We start from the raw sequence: 26,866 nt of genomic DNA on the forward strand, positions 1-26,866 counted from the left end.
TCTCAACCAGCAATTGGAATAAATGGAAGAACTCACGAGCCTCATTTGAGCACTTCTGAAGCAATTGGAATATATATATTTTTTCTAATGTTTAGAACTCTTGATTCTAAAAGAACAAAAAATCGATCACTCAAATATAAATGAAAGTCAAAATTTAAAACTTCGTATTTTCTTACAAAGAATCCAAAAGAATAAAGCCAAGAAATGAAGATTATTTCACTTGTCGTTGACATTGGAGTAAACTTGGTGGTGCCAATCAGAAAACATTTTTGCTATCTAAGTTGCTGCAATAGCCACATCAAGAATCTCAAAGATCAATTTCAGAAGCTGGGTGACAAGAGAGCTGAGGTGCAATTAGAAATTGATGCAGCAAGACGGAACGGAGTGGTAATTGCATCTAAGGTTGAGAGTAGGGTAGAAAAGGTAGACAACATCAGTGAAGGTCTGCAGAGATTCCTTGAAGAAGATGTCAAAGCAGATGTGATGTGCTTGAATGGATGGTGTCCCAATCTGAAGTCATGTTATTTCTTGAGTAGGAAAGCTAAGAAGAAGACTTTGGAAATTGATGGGCTATTAAGGGATGGACAATTTGATAAAGTGTCCTATCCTCCTCCACCACAGGGAATAGCAACTTCTTCCAAGGTAGGTTTTAATGTTTTTGAATCAAGAATACCAGTCATGAAAGAACTTTTGACTGCTTTAAGGGATGACAAGATCAACATGATTGCCATATGTGGGATGGAGGGGATTGGAAAGACAACAATGGCAAAAGAGGTAGCAAAAAGAGCCAAAGATGATAACTTATTTGATGAAGTTGTGATGGTAGTAATGTCTCGTGAAAAAGACTTGAGCAAGATTAAAGATCAAATTGCTATGATGCGACTAAGGGAAATTAACTTTGAGAATGTCCTTGTAATATTAGACAATGTTTTGGAAGAACTTAATCTAAAGGATGTAGGAATTCCTTATAAAGTTGAACTCAATAGTTGCAAAATCTTGTTAACATCAAGAAGCGAAGAAGTCTGCAATCAAATGAAATCTCATAAGATTGTTAGAATTGAAGCCTTGATTGAAGAAGCATGGAGCTTTTTCAAAGAGATGGCAGGTAATTGTATAGATACTCCCAATCTACGTCCAATAGCAGAAAAGGTTGCGAAGGAATGTAAAAGCATACCTATTGCTATAGTTACTGTTGGAAGAGCTCTAGAAAAGAAGAGAAAGAATGAGTGGGTTGCTGCACTTTAACAGCTTAGAAAGTCCATCTCAAAATATAATTCAGGTTTGGATTCAACTGTCTATTCCAGCATAGAGCTCAGTTACAATTTTCTAGCAAGTGATGAAGCCAAGTCATGCTTTTTGCTATGCTATTTATTTCCAGAATATTATGATGTTCCCATTGAATATTAATTCAGATTTGGAGTGGGACAAACGTTGTTTGCAAAGATTGATAAGGTGGCAGAAGCAAGAAATAAAGTTCATGCAATGGTTGACAATCTAAGAAGATCATCTCTTTTGTTGGATAGCGATGAAGAAGAATGTGTGAAAATGCATGATGTTATACGGGGTGTTGCCATATCAATTGCTAATGAACATGTTTGTTGGGAAGAATGGACAGAGAAAGATACATATGAACATTATGCTGCGATTTCGATTGTATCTCAAGAATTGAAAAATCATCCTGATGGCTTGGAGTGTCCAAAACTTGAGCTTCTACAACTATTATGTGGCAAAGACGCTACTAGATGACAAACGCTCCCAACCAATCTATTTAAAGGGATGATGGGATTAAAGGTTTTGGCTAAGCAAGGAATGTCTTTTCCATCACTACCACAATCCATACAGGTCCTTTAGAACCTTCAGACATTGCTTCTGGAGTGTTGTAAGATAAAAGATGTGTTAGCAATTAAAGCACTTGGGAAACTAGAAATGCATAGCTTTCTTGGTTCTGAAATCAAGGAGTTGCTAGGAGAAATAGGAAATCTGAGTCATTTAAAGTTGTTAGATCTGTCAGAATGCTTTGCTCTTCAGCACATTCCACCTGGTCTACTATCAAGTTTATCTACACTAGAAGAGTTGTACATGGGAAATGTCTCTGTGAATTGGGAACCAACGGATGGCAATAGAGATGACTTTACGTCTTCATATTCCAAACATCAAGTTATTGCCAAAAGATTTTCACTTCAAAAATCAAATGATAAAATTTCAAATATATGCATGTAAAGAGCCATTTATGCATTGGCGTTTTAACAACTATCCTACTTTTTGGAACACAGCTCGGTATATATTTAAAAACAGTTTGCCACTTGGAGGATTTGTTGCAAGTGATATTGCGGAGAGGAGGATACCTCATTTACTATTACATAAATCTGAATTTATATTGTTGAGAGAAATAAAAGATTTCAAAAGCATTCTCTTTGAGTTAGACGGAGAGGTTTTTCCATGCTTGGAGGTTCTAAGCTTTTTGTACAATGATGTAGAATACTTAATTGATGCCACATCATATCAGACTCCTCGTGTTGCCTTCCCTATCTTAGAGTTATTGGAACTCAAGGAATTTCCTAATTTAAAAGAGATATATCATAACCAATTCCCAAAGATATCCTTTAGTGGTACACACTCATAGTTTGCTTGTTTTGGCAACCTCAAATCTCTTCATCTAAATAAATGCAAGAGGTTGAAAAATGTGTTTTCATTGTCCATAGCGAGAGGTTTGGTTCAACTCCAGAAGTTACATATAAGTTTTTGTGATGACATGGAAGAAATTTTTCACAAGGAAGGAGAAGATGAGAAGGCACTAATTGATAAGATCATGTTTCTGCAATTAACGTCTATAGAGCTGGGCACTCTACCAAGACTCCTTGGCGTTTGTAAAGGCGTGCCCTGTTGAGCTTGTCCAACCATCATTGTTGAATCAGGAGGTATAATTCTTTCCTTCGCTCTTTAAAATATTAATTTTATAAATCCTTCCTTTCAAAAGCTCATTGTTTTATGCTTTTCAAATTGATTTATCAATTTTTTAATGTTCAAAAGGTTTGGCTGGATTTGATGCTTCTTACATAAATAGTTGAAAATTGTTGATGGTATAACATAATAAGTTGATGGATTCATCAGGTTAGAAGGATAGACACTTTTGGAAGTGATAAGATGACAATCATTTAGCAAACTGCACAACAATGACCATCAGAGAATCACCGTACTTGCTGAATTGAAAACTTTAGAATTAAGTGATTTATCTAATTTGAGGTATGTGTGGAAGAATGTTCCACAAGGAATTCAAGGCTTTCTAAACCTAACATCAATTGATGTATTTGGACGTCATAAACTAAGATATTTATTCCCACCTACTATTGCAAAACTACTTGTGGAACTTCAAAGCATTAAAATATGGTGGTGTGACATGATCGAAAACATTGTTCAAAGAGATGGAGAAGAAGAGGCAGAGGATATCATCTTGTTGCCTAAAATTACTTCCTTCGATTTAAGTTCTCTGCCAAATCTCATGAGTTTCTGTATTGAACCTTATTCTTTTGAATGGTCATCCATGGAGAAGATCTATCTGCATGAGTGTTCCAAATTCAAAACATATGGTAAGCTACAGAAAATTAATTGGGAGTTGGATTCAATACCCCAAGACCAAGAGCCATGCCTTGAGTGCATACCACGTGGAAGGAATGATAGTCCAATGGTTGGGTCAAACCAAGGCACCACCAAGAAATTCCAAGAAAGCTCATCTGTGAATAAAGAGGTACTTATCTCACAAATAACAATCCCTGCCACCTTTTCTTTTAATAATAAGAAAACAACACAATGAAATTTCTAGATTTATGCACCTATGCCAATGGAGCATGGTCATAACCTTAAGTTGATCAATAGAGTAATAATATAAATAGACATCAGCATTTTATTGTTTTTCTATTTGTTCATCCACTCTGTTTATACCATCTTCATTTGTAGATGTATATATATATATATATATATATGTTTGTTTTTGGCTGTCGGGCCTATGGATCCAAATAATTTTGATGGATACTGCGAAATGATTATTTAGTTCTTTAAAAGTAATTGATTATCTTTGTTTGTAGGGTATTTTGACTAAGGATCCAAGAGCTAATGATATCGACAACAACTCCAAGACATAGCCTTTTTTTCCATCCCATTTGACTATGTGCTTAAAAGAGTCTAAAAACGATGGAATTGAGTAACTGTGATTCACTGGAAGTTATATTTCAACTTGAGGAACTAAAAGTTGAGGAAAGTCACATGGCACAAGTACTTGATTAGTAAAGGAAATTGGATCTAAGTGATTTACCAAAACTGATGCACATATGGAAGAAGGGTCCAAAAAGGATCTTGGGCTTTGGGAACTTGAGATTGTTAGAAGTGGATGTAACAGTCTGACATATTTGTTCTCACCATCCATAGCAAAATTGCTTGTGATGTTAGAGGAAATAAGAGTTTATAACTATGTAAAAGTTGAAGAAATCCTTGCAACTTGCAAGAGCAACAGAAGAAGAGGAAGAAAATGAAGTTTTGTTCTTCAAAGTGAACTAAATTCGTGCTTCGTAATTTACCAAATTTGAAGTGTTTTTGCTCTGAAACTAATGCTTTAGAGTGGCGCTGGAGGAAATAAGGGTAATTAGATGTCCTAATTTAGGCACGTTTATTCCATCTAATCTAAACACACCTAAGCTAGAGAGAGCATGCCGTAGTTATTGGAAAGGCAAGGAAACGTGTCATTGGAAGGAAGACCTGAATGCCACGATAGAGCACATATTCAAAGGAAATGTATGTCACATTCACACCACAAATATCCCACTAATAGGAGAATTTTAACACTTTTGTATAAACCATCACTGTATATAATTTGCAAATATTTTTAGCTTTTATTAATTAGAGGAAATTAGAACCTAGTTTCATTAAAATGAAAAGATAAATATTTTGACACAATTGCATGCTCTAAGAAATTATTTTGACAAACAATAATTTTTTCACTTACAATCAATTACAATAGCAGCAATAGCAATCACATAGCACTGTCGTTTTTCCATCGAAAATATTATGGTTGCTTAAATCACACATAATTTTTATATAGGAAAAGCCAGTGGATCATTAGACAAATTAACAAGAGCAAACTGAGACTAGTGAGACGGATGTGTGATGCTGGGTAAGACATACAAGTGGTGAGCACATTACCTTTTCTTATATTAGTTTAGTATTTGGTCAATATCCAAAAATGCATAAACATCATAAATAAATAAAATAAAATTGAATGATCATTAATTACAAGTTTCCTAGTTCTATAAAATCTAGAAAATCATATTTGGTAAAGCATAATCATTTTGCTATAATTTAATCTTTATATTATAAGAACAAAAACATCATATTCTAGTAATTAAGTTGAAATCTTTAAAATATGATACTAATCAAATTCATTAAACAATAAGTGTCCTTTTTCCTCATCATATATAGATGTATGAAAGCAATGAAAGTAATCCCATTTAACTCACTGTAAACCTAATGTCTCACTTGCTTGTATATGGTAACAAGTGGTATCAATTACATGCTTTTTAGCCTCAAGTTGCTAAAGAGGATATGATGCTGGCATATACATGTAGAAGGAAGCATTGTCATAAAGCTTACGAGAAACACATCTAAAGCTTATGCTCATTCCAAATAGGGCCTTATATTGTTTCTTTTAGTGGCGTAGCTAGCTGGATCTATCTTATGCTATTTGTGTGTGTGTATATTCCAAGAAGACCATCGTGTGATTATATTCTTGTTTTCGTCTATGTTCAATCTTTTATCCATAAGACTCCAAAATTGAAAAAATTGAGTGTATTTATGAGCCCTATATGTGAATGCCATGCATTTATCTCCACATTTGAATGCTAAGTAAATATACTCATGTTCATACTAATTTATATACTTGATAATCTTGTAGTTATTTTCTTTAAACTAGAACCAAGTTAATGTACATTTCTTTGCACAAGAAAGCAGTAAATCATTTTGATGAAACCCAACAATAGCCAAACTTCCCCAGCACATGATATATTTCCGCATACAAAATTGACTTTCCACTAAAACCAAACGATACAGCCAGCCTACAGAATTCCCATAGCCAATGAAATTGTGCATAAAAACATATTACATGTTGAATATGAATTAAAGAAAATCCAAACACCAAAAATGAATTCTTTCACCAATATATAATCTAATTTTGGTATACAAACTGATTACTGTAACCTACATTACAAATACAATCCTATTGTCCTTCCTGGTTCTATTAAATATCTAACATAATCAGATTATTAGAACTATAGTTTAAACATAAGAAATGAGAATAAACGATATAGGTAAACATATGTGACACTAGAAGTGCATATGGAGACCAAATCAACAACATAAGAAATGAGAATAAATGACCAAGGTAAACACGTGACACTAGAATTGCAGATGGAGACCAAATCAAGATTTGCAACTTTCAATGTCATCATTAATATGACTAATGCATGACAACCCTATCCCCAAAGGAATTTGGGGTTAAAGATTGACAGCAATCCACTAAATGGTGAATCATGACTGATCCAGTATGAACTCAATGCTTAGCGATCCTTTGATAGGATGGGTTGAGTCAGTCTTCAAAAGAACTTCATCAAGACAATTTTTGTGCTTCTCATTTCCATGACCGCACAAGCCAGAGGAGACTAAGGGCTCAAAGACAAGAGGAATAGTCATTTATTGCAAGAAGTGCACGAGCTGATTGCCTGGTTATCAATATATGGTGCATTGTTATAGTGTTTTTTTATGCACATTGTCAACCTGGTAATTGCAAGAAAAGAAAAGAAAAGGTGACATAAAATGGCCTCATCTACCGTTACAAGAAGACCAAGTTATGTACAAATTGCATCAAAACTAGCACCAAGCCTTTTAAATTCATGATTTATTTCACCTAGAAAGAGGGCCAAGTTTTACAGACTCTTTTCTAAAATAAAAATAATAAATACATAATGGAAAGTTAATGAAAAGTAACTAGACTCTGTTTTTTGCAGACCGACCCCACCCCCTATAAAAATTCCCAAGCAAGATTAAATGCATAATGCTTTGAAGAACATATACGAATACAACAATCACATGTAGAATTTGGTTTATTCCTCATGTTCCAAATACCTGAAAACATACCAAAGTGCATTTAATCTTAATGCTATGAGAACACAAATTGGCTAATTATGGACAAAGAATATGAATTAAAATTTTATAATTGCGCAAGGGGTATTCCTCAAAACAATTATACTTATAGATTTCCTAATAGATTTCCTACTATTTTACTGACAATATCAAAGTAGCTAAATAATTTTAAAGCAATCCCAAGAAGCAATATTCTACTATGTGTAAGGATTATCCTAGCACTGCAAATCTAGCCTGTTTCAAAATTGAGTTTCATTTCATCATCATTCCTTCCTAGCAATGAGTGCTTGAACGATAGTGGGAAAACAAATAAGTGGGATCAAACCAGAATAGAAAATTACCTGGCAAAGGAATCCCTCAAGTGTTCCAAGCTTTCCTATGTAGTTTGCTACATTCCCAGATGTTCCTAACCGGCCAAGTGAGCCATTGGCCAATGTCTCAGCCAAGGATTGTTGCAATACCTCCATGCCTAGTAATAGAGCATCTCAGTTAAAGGCTCCAATTGATTCGCAAGAAGCTGCACCATTTGGCAATTCAGTCAAAAAAGTTACAAAATTATTTTTAAAAATAAAGAGTAAAGAAGTGCTGCCAACATAGAAACAAGGTATTAAAAATTTTAATTTTTGACACATAAAGTGCCCTTTTTTTTTTGTCACAACATGTAAAATACATCCGTTCCAAAAATGGGTGATGAATAAGAAAGCACAATGTAGAAATCAGAAAGGCTAATCAGAACTTCCTTTATGGTTAAGAAAACCAAAACTTCCATTACTCAAAACGTAAGAAAGAAGATAATATAGTCCTTACATTCATGTACATAAACTCCAATGTAGGAATCAAGGAAAAACAAAAAACGGTGAGGTAAAAGAGGAGGGCAAGGGGTTTCATTTTATACAAACATCCTTCATTAAATATGTATGTGTGTGTGGTGCGTCTTCCCCTACTAATGCCATACATGTGTTAGAAAAATGGTTAAGTAACTAAATTCATCATTGCTTAATAGTTTAAACTTTTGGGACAAGTGGTAGTATGTCATACTATCAGAATAGGTGGCCTTGAGTTCAAGCTTTTGTTTTCTTGATTACAAAAGCCACAATTTTAACAAGGCTAAGTTCTAATCATGCCACAATTAAAAAAATTGATAATGTAGGGAATTTTTTGTAAAACCTATGGCCAATTGACCCTACCTAGCAAAACTAGTTGCGAGGTAATCTAGGGGCATTCACCCATGATAGACTAAGAGTGCGTTTGGATTCGGTTGAAAGTTCCCTGCGTTTGCGTTTTGTCTGTTTTTTTTTTTTTTTTTTTTTTTTTTTTTAACGCATTTTGGAGCGTTTTGGGTGTTGCGGCTACTGTTCATGCACTGTTCAATGAACAGTAGCCGCAAACTTTGACTTTTCAAATTTTTTTGGACCAATCACAGCACATCGTGTACTGTTCACGGACCCACAAATTTCACTTTTAAGCAACTTTTTCATTAAAAATGGGTCCCACGATACTATTCACACATTTAAAAATTATTTCGCTACAGTGTTTTTCAGTTTTCAGTTTCAGTTTTCAGTTTTCAGCTGTATCCAAACGGACCTTAAGAAAAAAAATCACAATAAAGGCCAAATTCAAAAAAATAAAAAAGTGGTTTGAAATTCAAAAATAAAATCAGAAATAATAAATTCTGAATTAATTTTGGTGCTCCTTGCATCAAAAGACACACAATGACATTGAGATACATGTTAAGAAAATTTCCATGTGACATAATTAGTTTTCCAACTTTAGGCATTTGGAGCGTACCCTAGTTAGGTCAAACAATATATAAGTGAATCTACATGTCAAGTTGATTTCAAATAGGCATGCCAGCAACCAGTTTTAAGATTTTCTTTAAAAAAAAAAAAAAAAAAAAAAAAAAAAGAGAGTAAAGCTGCAATGCAGGTGAGAGTTCATCTCATGTAGTTTAGCAAAGAAACCTGAATGAGCTACAGAAACACTTTGGCATGATTAAAACCCTTTAAGGTGTCCATATCAAATTGTATGTTGAGCTTGCCTGCAGCTTATCATGCCATGCATCTATGAATTTAAAATAATTTGATCATAACCTCAGTAACTTGCATATTTAAGCTACAACCATGTGGTCACATTATTAAGGACCTTAACACAAGATACTAAGAAATATGATTCTAAAGATTTTAGAGATATTAATTCCGTGAACAATTTTAAAAATCCAGGCATACAATCATTAAAGAATCAAAAGGAAAAGAAGTTTAAATACCATTTCCACTCATTGAATGGGATTAAGCTCCTGAGCTTGAGATAAATATGCCCTAGAAGAAAAAGGATTAACAGAAACATAATAACAATGTCCTAAGCCCTCACATTGAAAAGGCAAAAAGGATAAAAGGAGTACTGCACTTCATTAAGGATAGCATTGTCAAACCTGCTGGCGGGCTCACTGGAGCTCTTGTTCTAGTTGATTTAGCTTTAGGCGGCTACTCTCAAGTTGTTGCACATATGCCTAAAAAATGAAGAAAAATCAAGTTGTTGCATCTTATCCACAAACTATTATAAGATGGAGCAGCTTGCATTCCAGCATATGCAGCAATTATATATTGAAAGCACAACAAAATAACAATGGCAACAATGTTCATGAGGAGAAAAGAACGAAAGACACAGAAGGGCCTACTTTTTTCCTTAATTAGCTTTTTCTGGCAGCTTCACGATTTTGAGTGAGCTGGTGTAACATCCATGAAATTTTGATTTGAAAGTTTTTGAATGTATATCATTTAAATCATATTGATCAGAATATACATTGTTTAAATCATATTACCTTTTGATCCCCCGATTTCTCTTTTGATTTATCACTGGAATCAAAAGCCACAACAGCTATCAATTGAACCCTTTCATGCTGCACAAAGACAAGGAAAGCACAAACTTAAAGTCACTGGTAAAGAGCAGCCAAGCTTTCCAATGAAACAGAAAGTTCTTACATGCAATATTACTTTCACCTGGCAACACAACACCAAAAGCAAAGATAGTTCTCATTACAGAATTATAGTATGGATCTAATGAAAAGGCATATTACTTTTTAGCATCAAATTACTACATAGCAGCATTACTATGTACGAGGTATTTATAGATGACATAATCTCTAGAAAGTTGAATAAGATGCATAAACAATGCGAGAGATGTCACCCTTTGATTCTTGTCATTTGTTGAGGTATCAACCTTGGGGTATGCTTCTGCCATCGTGGACTCCCCAGTTTTCACAATGGCCACTAGATGTAGAAATCAGATTTGGTTGTGCTTCTTATGTGTGTGCTCATCATCAGAGTTTTGGTTCTCACGCGCTTCCATGAACCCTTTCAAATTCAGAAACAAAAGAAACACAGAGAGAGAGAGAGAGGGGGGGATGAAGGTGAGGTTGGCCCAAATAGGAAACGGAGAATAAACAACATAGGTAAACAAATGTGACACTAGAAGTGCATATGGAGACCAAATCAACAATGTAGGAAATGAGAATAAATGACCTAGGTAAACATATGTGACACTAGAAGTGCAGATGGAGATCAAATCAACAACAAAGAGATTTGCAACTTTCAATTTAATCATCAATGAGACTAATGCATGACAACCCAATACCCAAAGGAATTTGGGGTTAAAAATTGACAGCAATCCACTGAATGGTGAATCATGACCGATCCATTAAGAACTCAATGCTTAGTGATCCTTTGATAGGATGGGTTGAGTCAGTCTTCAAAAGAACTACATCAAGACAATTTTTATGCTTCTCATTTTCGTGATACAAGCCAGAGTAGACTAAGGGCTTGAAGACAAGAGGAATAGTCATTTATTGCAAGAAGCGCATAAGCTGATTGCCAGGTTATCAATATACGATGCATTTGTTGTTGTGTTTTTTTAAGCACATTGTCAGCCTGGTAATTGCAAGAAAAGAAAAGAAAAATTGTCATAAAACGACCTCATCTACAGTTACAAGAAGACCAAGTTATGTACAAGTTGCATCAAAACTTGCACCAAGCCTTTTAAATTGCTTGATTTGTTTCACCTAGCAAGAGGACCAAGTTTTTACATACTAATTTCTAAAATAAATAAATAATGGGAAGTTAATGAAAAGTAACCAGACTTTTTTGTTTTTTGCAGACTCCCCCCATCCCCCATAAAAATTCCCAAGCAAGATTAAATGCATAATGCTTTGAAGAACATATACAAATACAACAATTACATGTAGGATTTGGTTTATTCCTCATGTTCCAAATACCTGAAAACATACCAAAGTGCATTTAATCTTAATGCTATGGGAACACAAATTATGGACAAAGAATATGTATTAATATATTATAATTGCACAAGGTGTATTCCTCAAAACAATTATACTTAAAAATTTCCTGCTATTTTACTGACAATATCGAAGTGGCGAAAGAATTTTAAAGCAATGCCAATAAGCAATATTCTACCATGTGCAAGGATTATCCTAGCACTTCAAATCTAGCCTATTTCAAAACTGAGTTTCATTTCATCATCATTCCTTCCTAGCAATGAGTGCTTCAACCATACTTGGAAAACAAATAAGTGGGATCAAACCAGAACAAAAAATTACCTGGCGAAGGAATCCCTCAAGTGTTCCAAGGTTTTCTATGTCCATGGCCATTTGAACTATATAGTTTGCCACATTCTTAGATGATCCTGATGAGCTAGGTGAGCCATTGGCCAATGTCTCAGCCATGGGTTGTTGCAATGCCTTCATGCCTTGTGACAGAGCATCTTCAGTCTGCTTGGATGGCTGCTGCAAGTTGTAAATGCCGACCAATTGTTGCTTAGTTAAAGGCCCCAATTGATTCACAAGAAGCTGCACCATTCAGCAATTAGTCAAAAACGTTACAAAATCATTTAAAATTTCCATATTACAAGTCAGAGCTCTGTAACACATTTATGAACAATAAGTAAAAATCATGTGCCTCCACATAATACATAAATATATTACAAAACTCTGATTAAATTACACAAAGTCACAATCTTATTTAGAATAAGGACCTTAACATCGAGTCTAGGCCTACCATGCCAAGGGCTAACAAACCTCAAGCGATCCACCTCCAATAGAATTAATTAAGGTCTTGGTGAATATAGCAAGATCGAGTCACCAACCATTTATAGCAAAAGTCTCCAAATTTAACATAGCACTCTAATCATCACCAAAGAAGTAAACTCCATACCCAAGGTATAGCTAATAAATCTGAAAAACTGTTAGGAGGGTGGGATGAGCTAGCGCCTAGTAAGTAGCATAATTAATGGGGTAGAGGAAATGCAAGTTTCATGATAATCAACAATTTACAAAACATGTTTTAGTTTGGGAAATTTCTAACTGAGTCCTACAAGATCATTTTCAATAATAATGTGGCAAGAATGATTAAATGACAAAACACAAAGTTTCTCAAAATAATACCATGAAACTATATACAATAATCTGTGAGCACTAATAATATAAAATTTCCAAAGCCATAAGATATAACATAAGGTAAATTATCACTGATGCACCACACTACCACATAGACCGGTCACAAAGACTATGAAAGCCAAATCAAGTGATCACCGAGAAATCACACATGGCATGGTGTCAAAACCACAAAAAGCTCACAGGTATACATTTCCTTTCAAATATGTAGTTTATAACCAGGTAGTTTCAGAAAAACCTTAAATAATCTAACTTCTACAAAGTTTGTAAGGTTTTCAACTTCATTCTTGTCAAAAGATTTTCTAACAATTTCCCACATAACAAGACAAGATAAGCATCTTTAAATTTTCTAATATACCATAACATCCAAGATTTCCTTATCAAAGATTAAATAAAATATACTCATTTTTTCATATCAACAATTCATGCATTTCCCCAAATGCAATACCAAATATGATGCATTTTCATATATAATCATATATATATATATATATATATTAAGGTTATGACACAATAGTTTTTAGGAAAATATAGTTTCTATAAGTAGTTTCCAAAAGCGTGTCTAATCCAAAAACAATATTTATACAACATAGTTATTTTTCAAAATTCCATTAAAAAGCTACTTACCTCATAATCGCAAAAGCCTAATTCTCCAAACTCCAAGAAGATTAGCTAGAACCTAAACAATATCAAGTAAACCCATCACAATAAGCATAGAGCTTGAAATTTTATCTAGCTACAATTTAGGAATTGCCAAATGAGCACTTAATTAAGAAAACCTAGTATTTAACCTCATCAATAATAATATATTCCACTTCCAAAGTTTCTCAACAAGCTGATTCACAAGGCATAAACTCCAATTTATAAGATTAACCCATTTATTATTATCTTCAACATTATGACTAGCTTTCATAAAATTTACACTATATCATTAAGAGACCCATGAAAGCAAAATCAAAATATCCTCCAAGACAAGAAATTTAGAACTTCAACTAACTCCAAATAAACCCAATGGCAATGGAAAATTTGATTTACCAACCATTACATCTTATAACTTAAACCCCTAAATTTTCCACCATAAATAAACCTTAGGTAGTCATCGTTAGCACAAATCATATACCCACTCATCAAATAATTCCACCAATACAAAACCCATACATATAAACATATAAATATCACTTCTAATGCACAAAAATCACATGGGTATTATTATTAAAACTTAGATAAAAATATAACCTCAAGAAAAAATATAAAACTCACCAAAAGGATTAGAAATTTTTCCTCAAATAAAAGATGAAGATGCTTAGAGATTTCTAAGGATTTTCCGGTGACATTGCCGGAAAAATGATGGTGGAGATGGTGGCATGGAGGTACCGGTGGGAGAGTTTGAAGGAGTGAAGAGGAGTGTTTCACCGAAAATGCAACAGAAGAAAAAGAAAGAAGAGAGAAGTAAGGAGAAGTGAGGAGCCGATCAAAGAGGGTGAGAGATAAGTGAAAATGAGTGGTGGGAAGTGGGGTTTGGTAATAGTTGGGCGACGCACGTGAGACCCATTAAAAATCTGACTTTCTATTTTTTTTTTGGACGACTGGGACGTTACAACAATATCTACAGTACATCTGTTTCAAATATGGGTGATGAATAAGAAAGACACAATGTAAAAATCAGAACGGCCAAAGCCAAAGAAGGGTCTCTTTTTTCCTTTATCAGCTTTTTTCTGGAAGCTTCACAATTTTGAACAAGCTGGTGTAACATCCACGAAATTTTGATTTGTAAGTTTTTGAATGTATATTATTTAAATCATATTGATCTGAAATTATCTGATATATAAATTGTTTAAATCATATTACCTTTTGATCCCCTAATTTCTCTTTGGATTTATCACTGGAATCAGAAGCCACAATAGCAGCCAACTAAACCCTTTCATGCTGCACAAAGACATGGAAAGTTCTTACGTGCAATATTACTTTCACATGGCAACACCAAAGCAAAGATATAGATAGTTCTCATTACAAAATTATCGTATGGATCTAATCAAAGGGCATATTACGTTTTAGCTTCAAATTACTACTACATACGAGGTATTTATAGATGACATAATCTCTAGAAAGCTGAATAAGACGCATGCATAAACAATGCGACAGACATCACCCTCTGATTCTTGTCAGAGTTCTGGTTCTCACACGCTTTCGTGAACCCTTTCAAATTCAGAAACAAAGAAACAGAGAGAGAGAGAGAGAGAAAGAGGGGATGAAGGTGGGTTTGGCCCAAATAGTAAAGGCCCATTAAATCTTATGCCACAAGAATGGATTTGTGTATTCATTGAGTTGGGATAAGCTCTAGATAATAGACATGAGCCCACAAACTTCAAAAGTTACAATGGGCCTTGGCTTGATTTGGTTAAGCAAAACCTTATCTATTAAAGGAATATTTGATATTTAAATAGATTTCCTAGTACTACAAAAGGGTTTAAAGCCCGTCTATCCACGGGAAAGAGTTAACTCGTCGAAAAAAAAAAAGGGGTGAACCGCTAAATTACGGAAAAAACTCATCTACTACTTTTGTATTTCACTTTATCATTCAATAATTACAATTTTCTGAAAACAAAAAGTTGGACAAATGATTTCTATTTATAAATTACAAGTATAGCAATACTATAAAGTATAAACTAGAAAGTCACTGCTATGAGCCTTATAGTTCAATTTGTTGGTACTTTCTAGTGTTTTTAAGACATTCAAAGTCCAAACTCCCTTTTCCAATAGTAGGGTTCAAATCCCTCTTACTAGTTGTAACTATCTAAATATAAATAATAAAAAATAAAAACTAGAAACCAACTTAACCAATATAAATAAGGGCAAAAATTAGGTATAGCATCTTAAATTCTTCAATTAAATTAAAATATCATTTTGATCCCTTACATTTTAGTATAACAGTTAATTTGGTCCCTACATTTTGGAAACGGTAATTTAATTGGTCTCAATTATTTTTAACTTGCAATCAATTTGGTTCTTACCATTAACTCCATAACGGAAAATGCGTACGTGACAAACGGTTTGCATTGTTGGTGTACACATGGCTAAAATAATAATATAAAATCAAATAATTAAATATTAAAAAAGCCATGTAAGCATTTAACTAAAAAAAAAAATTCCAGGTCAACAAAAAAATTTTGAAAAAATAATTGAAAGGAAGCTAATAAAGAAAATGATTTTTTTTAATAAAAAAATTCATTGTTTCTTGTATTTTCTTTTCTATTCTTCTTGCACTTTCTTACCTCCCAAACACAAAGCAATCTGAAAATCCCAACATAATGAAACCCTTTACCAAATTAAACACACAAATAGAACCCAGCAAACACCAATCATGAACAAACACTGAAAAGATCTCAACCTGCCCAAATCATATTAATCATTTCACCTTTCTAACGATTCCACTTCGTTGGTACGTACAGGATATTATTATCCTTACCTACGGTGGCTAGCAAGTGAATGTGAACAAAAGAAACACAAAAGTAAGCCATGGATAAGTGTGGATTTGATTAAGAAATTCTAAACTTTGTGGACAAATTTGGGATAATTTTTTTATGATTTTATTCAAGAGTGCTTTACTAGTTTTTATAATTTCTCCAAAAATAGAGGACTCACAACAACACTGCTACACGTCTTAGCAAAAGACACTGAACCGCCTAAACAACCTATAATGTTAACATTGAAATAACAATTGGAATTGAACTCAAACTCTAAACTAATTGAAGATGATCAGCTAATATCCCACAAGTGACAAGACCCACATCTGGGTCCTAATCCTTTGTCGTTTCGACACCACTCGTGTTGCTGAATTGATCTGAGTAGACCCGCCACCATTAAGCCCAGCACCACTAACCATGCTCCACCGTAACCATCTACTCACGTTGCTGAATTGATCTGAGTAGACCTGCCACCAGTAAGCCCAACACCACTAACCATGCTGATCTGAGAGAGAGAGAGAGAGAGAGAGAGAGAGAGAGAGAGGTCTGAGTGTGTTTGCTGGGAAATATATGAAAAGAGAAAGAACAGAAAAGAAAATTTGAGTGTTGATAATTGTGTGATTAGTGTTTGGTTATAGATTGCTGTGTTTGTTGGGTATTGTGTTTGGTAACAGAGAAAATGCAAGAATACAAAAGTAAATAAAAGAAATTGAAGATTTTATTTTAATTCACTTTATTTGTTTTCTTTCTTTTAATTTTTCCATAATTTTCTTGGCTGATGTGGATTTTTATTTTTCATTAAAATGCTTATGTGGCTTTTTAATCTTTAATTATTTGATTTTATATTATTAGTTTATCTATGTGTGCGCTAACAATACAAACCATTTGCCATGTATGCATTTTTCGTTAGTGACTTAATGAGAGGGACCAAATTAATTGCAAGTTGAAAATAACATGGACCAAATTGACCATTACCAAAATATAAGGACCAAATTGATTATGACACCACAATGTAGAGACCAAGTATTTTCATCTTAAATTTTAATGCAACTAATTTCATTGCATGAATATACCTTTCTTAAAGAATAAAAAATGTCAATCAACTCTTTCTTTATTCCTACTAGTGTGTAGCCTAGTTGATATGCACGGGTACAATTAAAAATAATCACAATTATACGGTTCAAATTATACATGGTATTAACTTACACTTTTTTTAAACCATACATTTTTAAAATATGTAATGGTTTCTCGTTTTATATATATATCGGGTTGTCCACAGAAAATCGGTACTTGACCCACTCGCAAAAAGTGTCCGATTAGGCCCGGGCACAGGCCGACCCGACGTCAATGATGGTCAACGACGGGTCTTGGCCTCCAGAACCCATAAATGGCCAGTCGGTTGGCAGGTTTTCTCCCCCAAACCTGAAGAAACCCGACCGAACCGAGATAAAGAGCATTTTCCGACGAAATTTTTTAGATCCAGCAAGATCTCAGCTAGATTCTTGAAATCTCCACCGGATTTGGTGAGATCTCATTGCATCTAGTGAGATCTTGCTGAATCTAGTGAGATTTCGCCAAATCTAGCGAATTTTCGACAATATTCCGGCGAAAATATCACCAAAATTTTGTCGATTTCGCTGTTGACTCGCCAGATTTTGGCCGATTTTCTAATCTCGATCTCTAACTGAACCGATCGCCATCCGTTGAAGGTCGGATTAACCTGATTCGATCAACACTCTGGTTGGTGGCAGGTTGAAAATCTGAATATTTGATCTGGTCGGGTTGGTTTCGGGTTGGGCACAAACCTGACTCGGACTGACCCATGGACAGGCATATATATATATATATATGATTTAGAATTTAATTGGTTTTAGACTCTTAGGTTTTTTTTCACTCAATAATTCATTTGCCATAAAAATTAAAAACTTAGATGGACACATGATGGAAAATTGGACTCTAATTGAAATCCAATTTAGAATCTAATTGAATTTAGACTTTTTGATTTTTACATTCGATAATTCACTTGACACAAAATTAAAAATTAAATAGAATATGTAGCACAAAATTGAGAATCCAATTAAAATTTAATTGGATTTTCTCTGAATTTTGACTATTAGGTACAGTTTGGATCCAGATTATTTTGCTAGCGTTTGCATCTATATTTGTTTCTTTTTTTTTTAACCGTTGTTTTTGACTTTTCAACCTGTGCACTGTTCACAGCAAAATAAGCACATAAGTGGGTCCCATGCACTGTTCACGGGACCCACAAACTTCACTTCTCAGCAACTTTTTCATTAAAAAGGATCTCACGATACTATTCACACTTTTAAAAATTATTTTGCTACATTGTTTTCAATTTTCATTTTTCAACAAAATAAGTTGTATCCAAATGGACCCTTAATCTATATAATAATAATAATTATAATAATAGGTAAAGCTTAGAGAAAATCCAATTAGATTTCAAATTGGAATTAAATTAGAGTCTAATTTTACACCATGTCTCCCATCTAATCTAAGCTTTTAAATTTTTGTGCCAAGTGAGTTAATTCAATGTAAAAATTGGATTTCAATTAGAGTTTAATTTTTTGCCATGTATCCCATCTAATCTAAATTTTTTAATTTTTATGTCAAATGAGTTAGTTTAGTGTAAAAAAACAAGGAGTCTGATATAAGTAAACCATAAAACAAAGTAAAAAAATTTGAATAATTTTATATTTATGAGCCTTTTTTTTTTTGTATAACTAAAAACAATTCAATTTTATAAGTCATATATATATATATATCTATCTATAATCTATAATCTGTAATCTATAATCTATAATCTATAATCTATAATATATATAATAGTAGAAGCTGAGAGAAAGTTGATTACTACATTTAAGGAGGCATTGACAAATAGGAAGAAAGACTCCTTAAAATGCTGCCATGCATACCGCTTTTTCGTAAAACAGCCGCACGTTACAACATTTGGCCTTTCAAAACTCTGCCATGCTTGCAATTAAAAAATTGGTTAGAAAAAAACCTAGTTAAAATAAAATTAAAAAAAAAGGCATTGCAATTAAGAAAACCCTACCGATTTATTTTCATCAGACTGCTTAATATTTTCTCTCTCTAAACAAAAAAAAAGCGATACTGCGATACAGAGAAAGGGAAGGAGAAAAAAAAACTTGCAATCCAGTGAAGAATCGTGCAATCAAACGTTTGGCTCAGAGGTATTGAGAGAGAGGCGATGAAATTGAGAGAGAGGCTATGAAGACACGGAGAAAGAAACAGAAAAAGAGAGAAGCGATGAAGACACGGTAAAACAAACAGAAAAAGAGAGAGGCGATCTTGGTACACGGAGAAAGAAGAGATCGCCTCTCTGTTTCTGACAGAACGGCTCGCTACCCACAAACAACGCCTTTGATGGGTTCTATTCTTTTTCTGATTTATTTATAAGTAAATTAGATCTATTTTATGCATTCAATTTTTTCAATTTGGTTCTAGATTTGGATTCAAAAATTAGGGCTAAGGAAATCAAGTTCTAATATGTGACTATTCTTTTTTAAATTTTTTCGATAATAGATTTTGTTCAATTCGTCTATTTTGGAATTAAATCATTCAATTTCAAAAATTAACCGGTTAAAATACTATGAACACCAAGATAGAAATAGAGAAAGAAAGGCGATGAGGCCTGAGACACGGAGAAAGAAACAGAGAAAGAGGCAGAGTTCAGTTTCCCCACCACCGTCCGTTCCCTTTCCAAATTTAGATCACTAGCTAGCCGAAACCGATATTGACAACGGTACATTTTTTTTTCTCAATTTTGTAGGTTTGGGTATAAAGTTTAGATTTGATTCGTTTTTGTTATGGGTTTTTGGATTCTCTATCAAAATGTTTGTTTTCTCAATTTTAGATATTTTCTTTTGTTTTGTTCTTTTAGATTACAGATATCACTAAAAATATTGATTTTAGTTTGGGTACTTCTGTTTCTAATCTTAACGAAATCTTTGGGATTAAATAAGTATAGAGTTGAATGTTGCATTGATATTTATTTTCGGTTTTTTTGCCGTATACCCATAACCAGTAAAGTTATTTATTTATTTTTCAAATCTGGGGATTGAATATGATTTAGGTTTGAATTTTTTGGTTGGATTGCACATCGGAATGAGAGAGACTAATAGTTTTAAGGAAAAAAAATCAGTTCTAATTCTTATTTTTAAGATTTGTATATTCCTTTTTTTTGTTAATGCTATTGTTCTCTTCTTTCTTTCTTCTTATTCTCTGAATTCTATTTGGTTTTTCTTTTCTTTCTTCTTAACTTTTTTTTTTTTTGGGGGTCTGCAACCGTTCTATGGCAATTTCTGTTGAAAGGAAAAACCTCAGTTGCTGTAAAAAACTATTTTAGTATCGAACAGGAAAAAATTGGGGCATTTAGAATAATGACGTAGAGATTTGAGATTTTAAAGTAGAGAAAGAAAAATCAAATTCTTCACACACAGTCAGATTGCTGAAATCGTTACCTATAAAGTTTTGTTTTTAATTCTTAAAATCTTTTAAATACTTTGGTTTGATAGAGGCACATTTGCATTAGACGAAAATTTTGAAGAACGAAGTGGATTTTAATCAGAAAGTGTTGAAGCCCAACTGAAGATTTTTGGCAAAAACAAGTTTGAAGAGAAGCCAGTAAGCACCACAGTTTTGAAATTTTCTAATTTGCATTTTTTTAATTGAATAATTTGCATAAGTTCATGATTTGTTTTTAGCATGGCTCTTCATTAAAATTTATCTTTATACTATTGAAAGCAACAATGTGTGCTAATTAAAAAGTAGATTTGGGTGTTTTGTCATTTGATGAGTTGCCTTGAATGTGTTTGATTATAGTTGTCAATTGGACTCGCATTAGAGTTGTGACTGAGATTTATACTATGAATGAATTATGTAGACTGCTTAAACTATCTTTTGGAATTGTCTTCCCAGTTTCAGGCTTCTTTTTTTCTTCTTCCTTGGGTAAACAATATTGAATTTCTTCTTTTCTTCGTTTGCAGTGGCTGAAAAGCACTTAGCATCAAAACTTTGGTAGTTAAGGACTCGAAAAACTTTATTTTATTTTTTTGTCTGCAATATTATAGATCCATATTTCAAAATTTCTTTTCCTTAAATCAATGGTTGTTTTGTAATTCTAAACTAAATTGTTTGACCCTTGAAATTTATGACTCTTTATGTTTTCTATGTTGGTGTTTTAGCTATACTTGAACTTGCAAGAAGGATAATTTCGGAGATATCTGAAGGCTTAAGCCAATGGTTTGCATCTAAAAGATATAATTTTTTTTTCTCCCTGTGGGATCTAAATGATCACATAATAACTTTTAAAGTGGAATATAGACTTCACAAGTCTATTTGCTCAGTGCTATATACCTTAAGTGAAAATATTGGTCGCCTTAGTATAAATTTTAAGTCGAAAAGAAAAAAGGTATTCTGCATATGAGTAATAAATTAGATAGATAGTTAATTTTCTATTATATATACGAGGAAATAATCTCATTTTAATATATATCTATATATATAAATATATATATATATATATATTTCTTTTTTCTTTTTCTGAAACTTTAATGTTTAATGTTACAAACTTCTTCATCTCTACCAAAGCCCCCTCCTTAAAGTCTGTAACAGTTTCTATTCATATGAATTAAATATTCTATACACTATCTAAAAAAGAAATTTTGAGCCACTATAATGAAAATTGTTTTGATACTTATTTATTTTTTGTAGCTACGATCATATATTTTTGGATAGTGGGTCATCTTAGTTTACTATAGGTTTCGTGCCTCCACAGTGCATGTCAATACCAAGTAATGCTGAAGTAGGTGTCTTAATTCTTTAATTTTTAGGTGTTAGTTCTAAATAAGTTAGCTTCTTGTCAAAATGATTGGATATGGAGTTATATGGTTTTTTTTTTTTTTTTTTCAATTCGTTAATCAAGATAATGTTAAGTTTCATGTTCATTGTCCAAGAATATATACTCTATTTTATGACTTTAGTGTTCTACTCTAGTATGTATGGACTTCATTATAACCACTATGTTCCATTTTATTGATCACTTATTGATAGATCTTGTAGCTATCTAAAATCTGGGCTGTACATGAACCACTAACAAATGCAGAATCAAGGTTTGATTAGTCGTGGTCCAAACCTTCATTTTTCAGATTTAAATTTTCACTGAACTGTTGCATTGCTTTTTACAATTCAACCCATATTTTCAATGTTTTCTTAGGCTTCATTTGCAGTATTTCTTTCATCTTTCTCTGCTGCAATTTAAAATTGCTATGCTTTTTTTTTTTTGAGCAATCGGAAATAATGGCTGCAATTATATGGATTGCCCTCTTTGCAGTTTCACTAAGAATAGTTAGGTATACAAAAGTGCTCACCATAGCCAAGAAAGAAAACCAAAAATCCATAAACTGATACCTAAGCAGTTAAAACCAAAAATCCATAAACTGATACCTAAGCAGTAGTAAAAGTGTTAAACTTGAAACTAAAATCTTACGAATAGTGGAGCTAAGCAAGATGTTTTGCACAGATCATGCACTTGTAGAGTAGTAAAAGATAGATCACACCAGTTACACATCACACGCATGATACAATGCACTTGAAATTCCACTAGACATGAATTGGATCTTACCTTCTATTGTAGGACTTTAAAAGTAGGAAGTAAGGCTACAGCATTTGATGCAACATGGAAAATAGTTTGCAATCTCTGCTCTTATGGTTAAGAGATGTCATTTTTTGGTTTCACATGCGTTGCAAACCAAAAACCAAATCAGCTAGATGTTGCATAAATCACTATTATCCATAGAAACATCATGCCAAGTTAAATTAAATTAAAGGGAGTAGATATGTCATAGAGTCTAAAGAGAATAATTGCACAGATCACTATTACCCATAGAAATCCTTGGGTAAAGTATAAGCGAAAACCAGATTTCGCTTATACTTGAGCTCACTACATTTTCTGTTTTAGAGCATTTTGGTTTCTTAAGTTATATTTAAACTTAATTAATTTGTGCCTTGCTACTTTGTGTTTTGTCAGTTGGGCATGAAATATAGATGTGGTTTTGATCTTTGCAATATGTGATGAGCATGAGAGTTATATCATTTTTGTGAAATGAAAGTTATGTTTTTCTCACCTCTTAAGTTTGACTATTTGATTGTCTGGGTGTTTCTTTTAAATATTATTAAATATTATTCTCATATACTTTAAATGAAAACATGACAAATGTTAATGCCTAACTGATTAAAAAAATTTGTAGGTAACTATCGACTGTCATTCACATAGGCAACAAAGCTCTACATCAACTTTGACATTCCAAAAGTCACAAAGGAAATTATGCCAAAAGGACCTCCTAAAGGACTGGATGTATAACTTTCTTACATAATAGAAAAATAGTTGCTGAAATAGAAGACTTGGAAGCATAAAAAATGCTTAAGAATTATGCAACAAGTTCTATTCTTCATACCCTTTTCTTATTTACTTAATTTTCTGTTTTATTTCAGATTATGAGAGATTTAATTTTCTATATTTAGGCTATGGTTTTGTAATCTGAGCATCCTAAGACTCTTATATCAACATGAATTTAAGTTTTGTAATATATGTGATTCTAATTTTGAACTTAGTTATAATTGTAGATTGTAATTCATTTGTCTCTGTTAGATTGCTGCACTGTTCAGTGCAGCCTTATTTTGGGAATACAAGATTGATGAAAATTGAGAATGCTATGAGTATGCATTTTTATAGGTGCTACATTAAAAAGCTTATAATTTCAAGTAATGAATCTGAGTCCTAATTTTAAGTACTGAGCTTGATCGTTGACCTTCTAGGTTTATATTATACAAATAACAACTGAAGACCATGAACAAGGCAAATATTTGGAGTTGAGAAAATCAAAATGCAAACCATTAACGGAGATCTCCAAGTTTTGAAAAACTAAATATCAGGAAACCTATTAATCTATTGTGCCTTTTCCTTTTTTGAAGTCAAGTTGTTAAAGTAATAGGAAAGCTGTTAATCTGTTAAATAAATAAAAAGGAATAGCATAACCTTAACATATGTACAATTTTATCACAGCTAGATCAAATTAATTAGTGGCATGCAAAGCCAAGATTGTTAATGTTAATAACAGATGGGGTATTATTTTTGCATGTCTTATATGCGACACAAAGATCAAACCTATCAAAGGAGTTTGGTGGTGTGAGTGATGTAAAGGTGAGCCTAAATTATAAAATGATCCCACGCATTGTGCGAGTTAAACGCCAGTATATATTAATAGCCAAAACTAAGAGAAAATCCAATTAAATTCTAAATTCGAGTCTAATTTTGTGCCACGTGTCTCATCTAATTTTTAAATTTGTGTGTCTAATGAATTATTAGGTGCAAAAATTAAAGAGTCTGAATTCAATTAGATTCTAAATTGAATTTTAATTAGAGTTCAATTTTGTGCATGTGTTCCATTTAATTTTTTTATTTTTATGGCAAGTAAATTATTGAATGCAAAAACAGAAGAGTCTAGATCTAATTAGATTCTAAATTATATACATGTAATTATGATTGTTTTTAAATATATCCGTGCATATGTGTTAAGTTCTAAAGTTTAGGATTTTATGTATTTAGAACTCTAATTGTATTGTTGGCAAACCATGATCAAAACAATGTGTTTAGAAGTGTTTAAATCTAGCTTAAAGTTGTGATTTTATGTAAAGTTGGAATCGAGTAAAAGCAGGAAGCATTGTGCCTTTCGGCCTGGCTCGATCGATCGAAAGACAGGCTTAATCGATCGAAGCTCGGGTAGAATGCTTTTCTACAGATTCGTCCAACTCAGCCCTAGTTATTTTAAAACGTTTTTAGGGTTTCTTATTTGTCCCAAGTATAAAAGGCAAACCCTAGCCACGTTTTAGTGTTGCTCATATTTGCGGTTTGTGTAAATCTCTTGTGAGATCTAGAGGAGCTTTCCTTTACACAAACTTAGGGTTTTCAAGGAGAAGATTTATCTACGCCTTGATGATCAATTCAGTTGCTGCCATTGAAGCTTAAAGAAAACACAAGCGGGTGTGCTTGTAGCTGGTGGTGAATCCAAGAAAGAAGGAGTCCGTGGATTCGGAGCTTGCACGTGGTCGTGTCAGTAAGTTCTACTGGTTGGTAGCAATAAGAAGTCGAGCGTGGGGGCTTGTAAGTCTTATTGTATGAATTTCGATTCTTTCAAGATAGTGGATTCAAGTTTACCTTGAGGATAGCTAGGTCAAATCCTCCCCAGGTTTTTACCGGTTTGGTTTCTTGGGTGATCATATCTTGTGTTATTTATTTTCCGTTGCTTTGCATGATTTGATCTTTTATACTGTGATAACCTAGACTTGTTTAATTGGACTAAGTAACTACTTGGCTAATTACCTAAATTTAATCAATTGTTTAAGGGGTCTAAAAACTAACAAGTGGTATCAGAGCAGGTTGCTCTTTTTGTTGTTGATCCTTTGATCACTGAGCTGATCCTTGACCCCTGTTGTCATGGAACACGGACACTCTCTAGTTATTCCTCCTCACTTTGATGGGAATAATTATGCTTACTGGAAAGTAAGGATGAAAGCATTCCTGAAATCCATTGATGAGAGGGTGTGGAACTCCGTTGAATACGGATGGGAGAAGCCCACTACTCCTGTTAGTGAGTGGGAAACTTCTCAAAAAGAAGCAGCTTCGTTTAACAGCAAGGCTATGAATGCGATTTTTAATGCTGTTTCTATGGAGGAATTTAAGAGAATCTCGAATGTTGAGATCGCTCATGCTGCTTGGAATATCCTCCAGACTGTGCATGAAGGCACAAAGGCTGTTAAAATAAATAAATTGCAGCAATTGACTTCTAAGTTTGAAAGCATTAGGATGTCTGATGATGAATCTTTTGATGAATTCTATGCTAAACTGAATGATATTGTTAATTCTGCTTTTAACTTGGGTGAAATCTATGATCAACCTAAAATTGTTAGGAAGATTCTTAAATCCTTGACTGAAAACTTTAGACCCAAGGTGACTGTCATTACTGAAAGCAAGGATGTGGACTCCATCCCTGTTGATGAACTTGTAGGATCTTTTCAATCCTATGAGTTGGATCTACCCAAAACTACCAAATCCAAATCAATGGCTCTTAAGATAGTTGATGATGTTGAAGCTAGTGGATTTGATGATGAGCTCTTTGCTACAGAGATTGCCTACCTTGCCAAGAACTTTAGAAACTTTCTCAGGAATAGCAATAGAAATGTAAAAGGCACAAACACTGCTGAACCTAGAAATTTTAGGAAGCATGATCCCACTAAGGTTAACAACAGTGATAAACCTAGAGAAAGGGTAGGTCAATCTTCCAATAATTCCTTAGGCTCTCAGTGTTTTGGATGTCAAGGGTATGGACACATGAAATCTGAATGTCCAACCTATTTGAAGTCTAAGGGTAAGGTTATGGCTGTAACCCTTAGTGATGGTGAAGTTTCTGATCATAAGTCTGATTGTGATGAGGATGGAAACTTCATTGCTTTCACTGCTACTGCTGTAGTTGATGAGAGCATATCTGTTGAAGAGAACCCTTCTGATGGGGAACTCTCTGAAGATGCAGATCTTCAAGAGGCCTATAATAAACTTTGCAAAGTCGCTGCAAAGGATGCTATGAATGTTGAACTTGGCTTGAAGAAAATTGAATCTTTTGAGCTTGAAAAGAAAAATTTGCTTGTTAAACTGTTTGATGCT

At 33.4% G+C, this 26,866-nt stretch overlaps 3 protein-coding genes and 1 long non-coding RNA gene across 4 annotated transcripts; 3 read left to right on the forward strand and 1 right to left on the reverse strand.

Annotated features, from left to right (window-relative positions):
* The first annotated feature begins 204 nt into the window (after positions 1-204).
* On the forward strand, positions 205-1,746 carry LOC126691387 (probable disease resistance protein At1g61310). Its single transcript, XM_050386433.1, has 2 exons — positions 205-1,226; positions 1,413-1,746. Exons 1-2 carry the CDS (start codon positions 205-207, stop codon positions 1,744-1,746), a joined length of 1,356 nt encoding a protein of 451 aa, XP_050242390.1.
* Positions 1,747-1,926: 180 nt separating this feature from the next.
* LOC126691388 (uncharacterized) lies at positions 1,927-4,139 on the forward strand. The gene is made up of 4 exons (XM_050386435.1): positions 1,927-2,157; positions 2,835-2,918; positions 3,257-3,745; positions 4,083-4,139. Exons 1-4 carry the CDS (start codon positions 1,927-1,929, stop codon positions 4,137-4,139), a joined length of 861 nt encoding a protein of 286 aa, XP_050242392.1.
* Positions 4,140-9,625: 5,486 nt separating this feature from the next.
* LOC126691389 (TGACG-sequence-specific DNA-binding protein TGA-2.1-like) lies at positions 9,626-16,606 on the reverse strand. The gene is made up of 6 exons (XM_050386436.1): positions 16,551-16,606; positions 15,916-15,934; positions 11,792-12,040; positions 10,164-10,181; positions 10,004-10,081; positions 9,626-9,691 (listed from the first exon to the last, which is right to left on the reverse strand). The coding sequence occupies exons 1-6, from the start codon at positions 16,604-16,606 to the stop codon at positions 9,626-9,628; spliced, it is 486 nt and encodes a 161-aa protein (XP_050242393.1).
* A 4,035-nt stretch (positions 16,607-20,641) lies between these two features.
* LOC126693400 (uncharacterized) lies at positions 20,642-23,759 on the forward strand. Its single transcript, XR_007645338.1, has 2 exons — positions 20,642-20,772; positions 23,397-23,759. It is a non-coding gene; the product is annotated as an uncharacterized LOC126693400 (long non-coding RNA).
* The last annotated feature ends 3,107 nt before the right edge of the window (positions 23,760-26,866 follow it).

The sequence above is a fragment of the Quercus robur genome, chromosome 7 (assembly GCF_932294415.1).
Source record: "Quercus robur chromosome 7, dhQueRobu3.1, whole genome shotgun sequence".
In the NCBI taxonomy this organism is placed as follows: Eukaryota; Viridiplantae; Streptophyta; class Magnoliopsida; order Fagales; family Fagaceae; genus Quercus; species Quercus robur.

What these genes read in the sequence shown, in the direction of transcription:
- LOC126691387 (XM_050386433.1), top strand. Translation starts at nt 205, where the DNA reads ATGAAGATTATTTCACTTGTCGTTGACATTGGAGTAAACTTGGTGGTG. An exon ending in GAAAAGAAGAGAAAGAATGA is followed by an intron (nt 1,227 to 1,412) that starts GTGGGTTGCTGC and finishes ATATTAATTCAG; the next exon opens with ATTTGGAGTGGGACAAACGT.
- LOC126691388 (XM_050386435.1), top strand. Translation starts at nt 1,927, where the DNA reads ATGCATAGCTTTCTTGGTTCTGAAATCAAGGAGTTGCTAGGAGAAATA. An exon ending in CTTCATATTCCAAACATCAA is followed by an intron (nt 2,158 to 2,834) that starts GTTATTGCCAAA and finishes TAACGTCTATAG; the next exon opens with AGCTGGGCACTCTACCAAGA. An exon ending in CATCATTGTTGAATCAGGAG is followed by an intron (nt 2,919 to 3,256) that starts GTATAATTCTTT and finishes TATGTGTGGAAG; the next exon opens with AATGTTCCACAAGGAATTCA.
- LOC126691389 (XM_050386436.1), bottom strand. Translation starts at nt 16,606, where the DNA reads ATGGTTAGTGGTGTTGGGCTTACTGGTGGCAGGTCTACTCAGATCAAT. An exon ending in AGAAATCGGGGGATCAAAAG is followed by an intron (nt 9,692 to 10,003) that starts GTAATATGATTT and finishes TTCATTTTTTAG; the next exon opens with GCATATGTGCAACAACTTGA.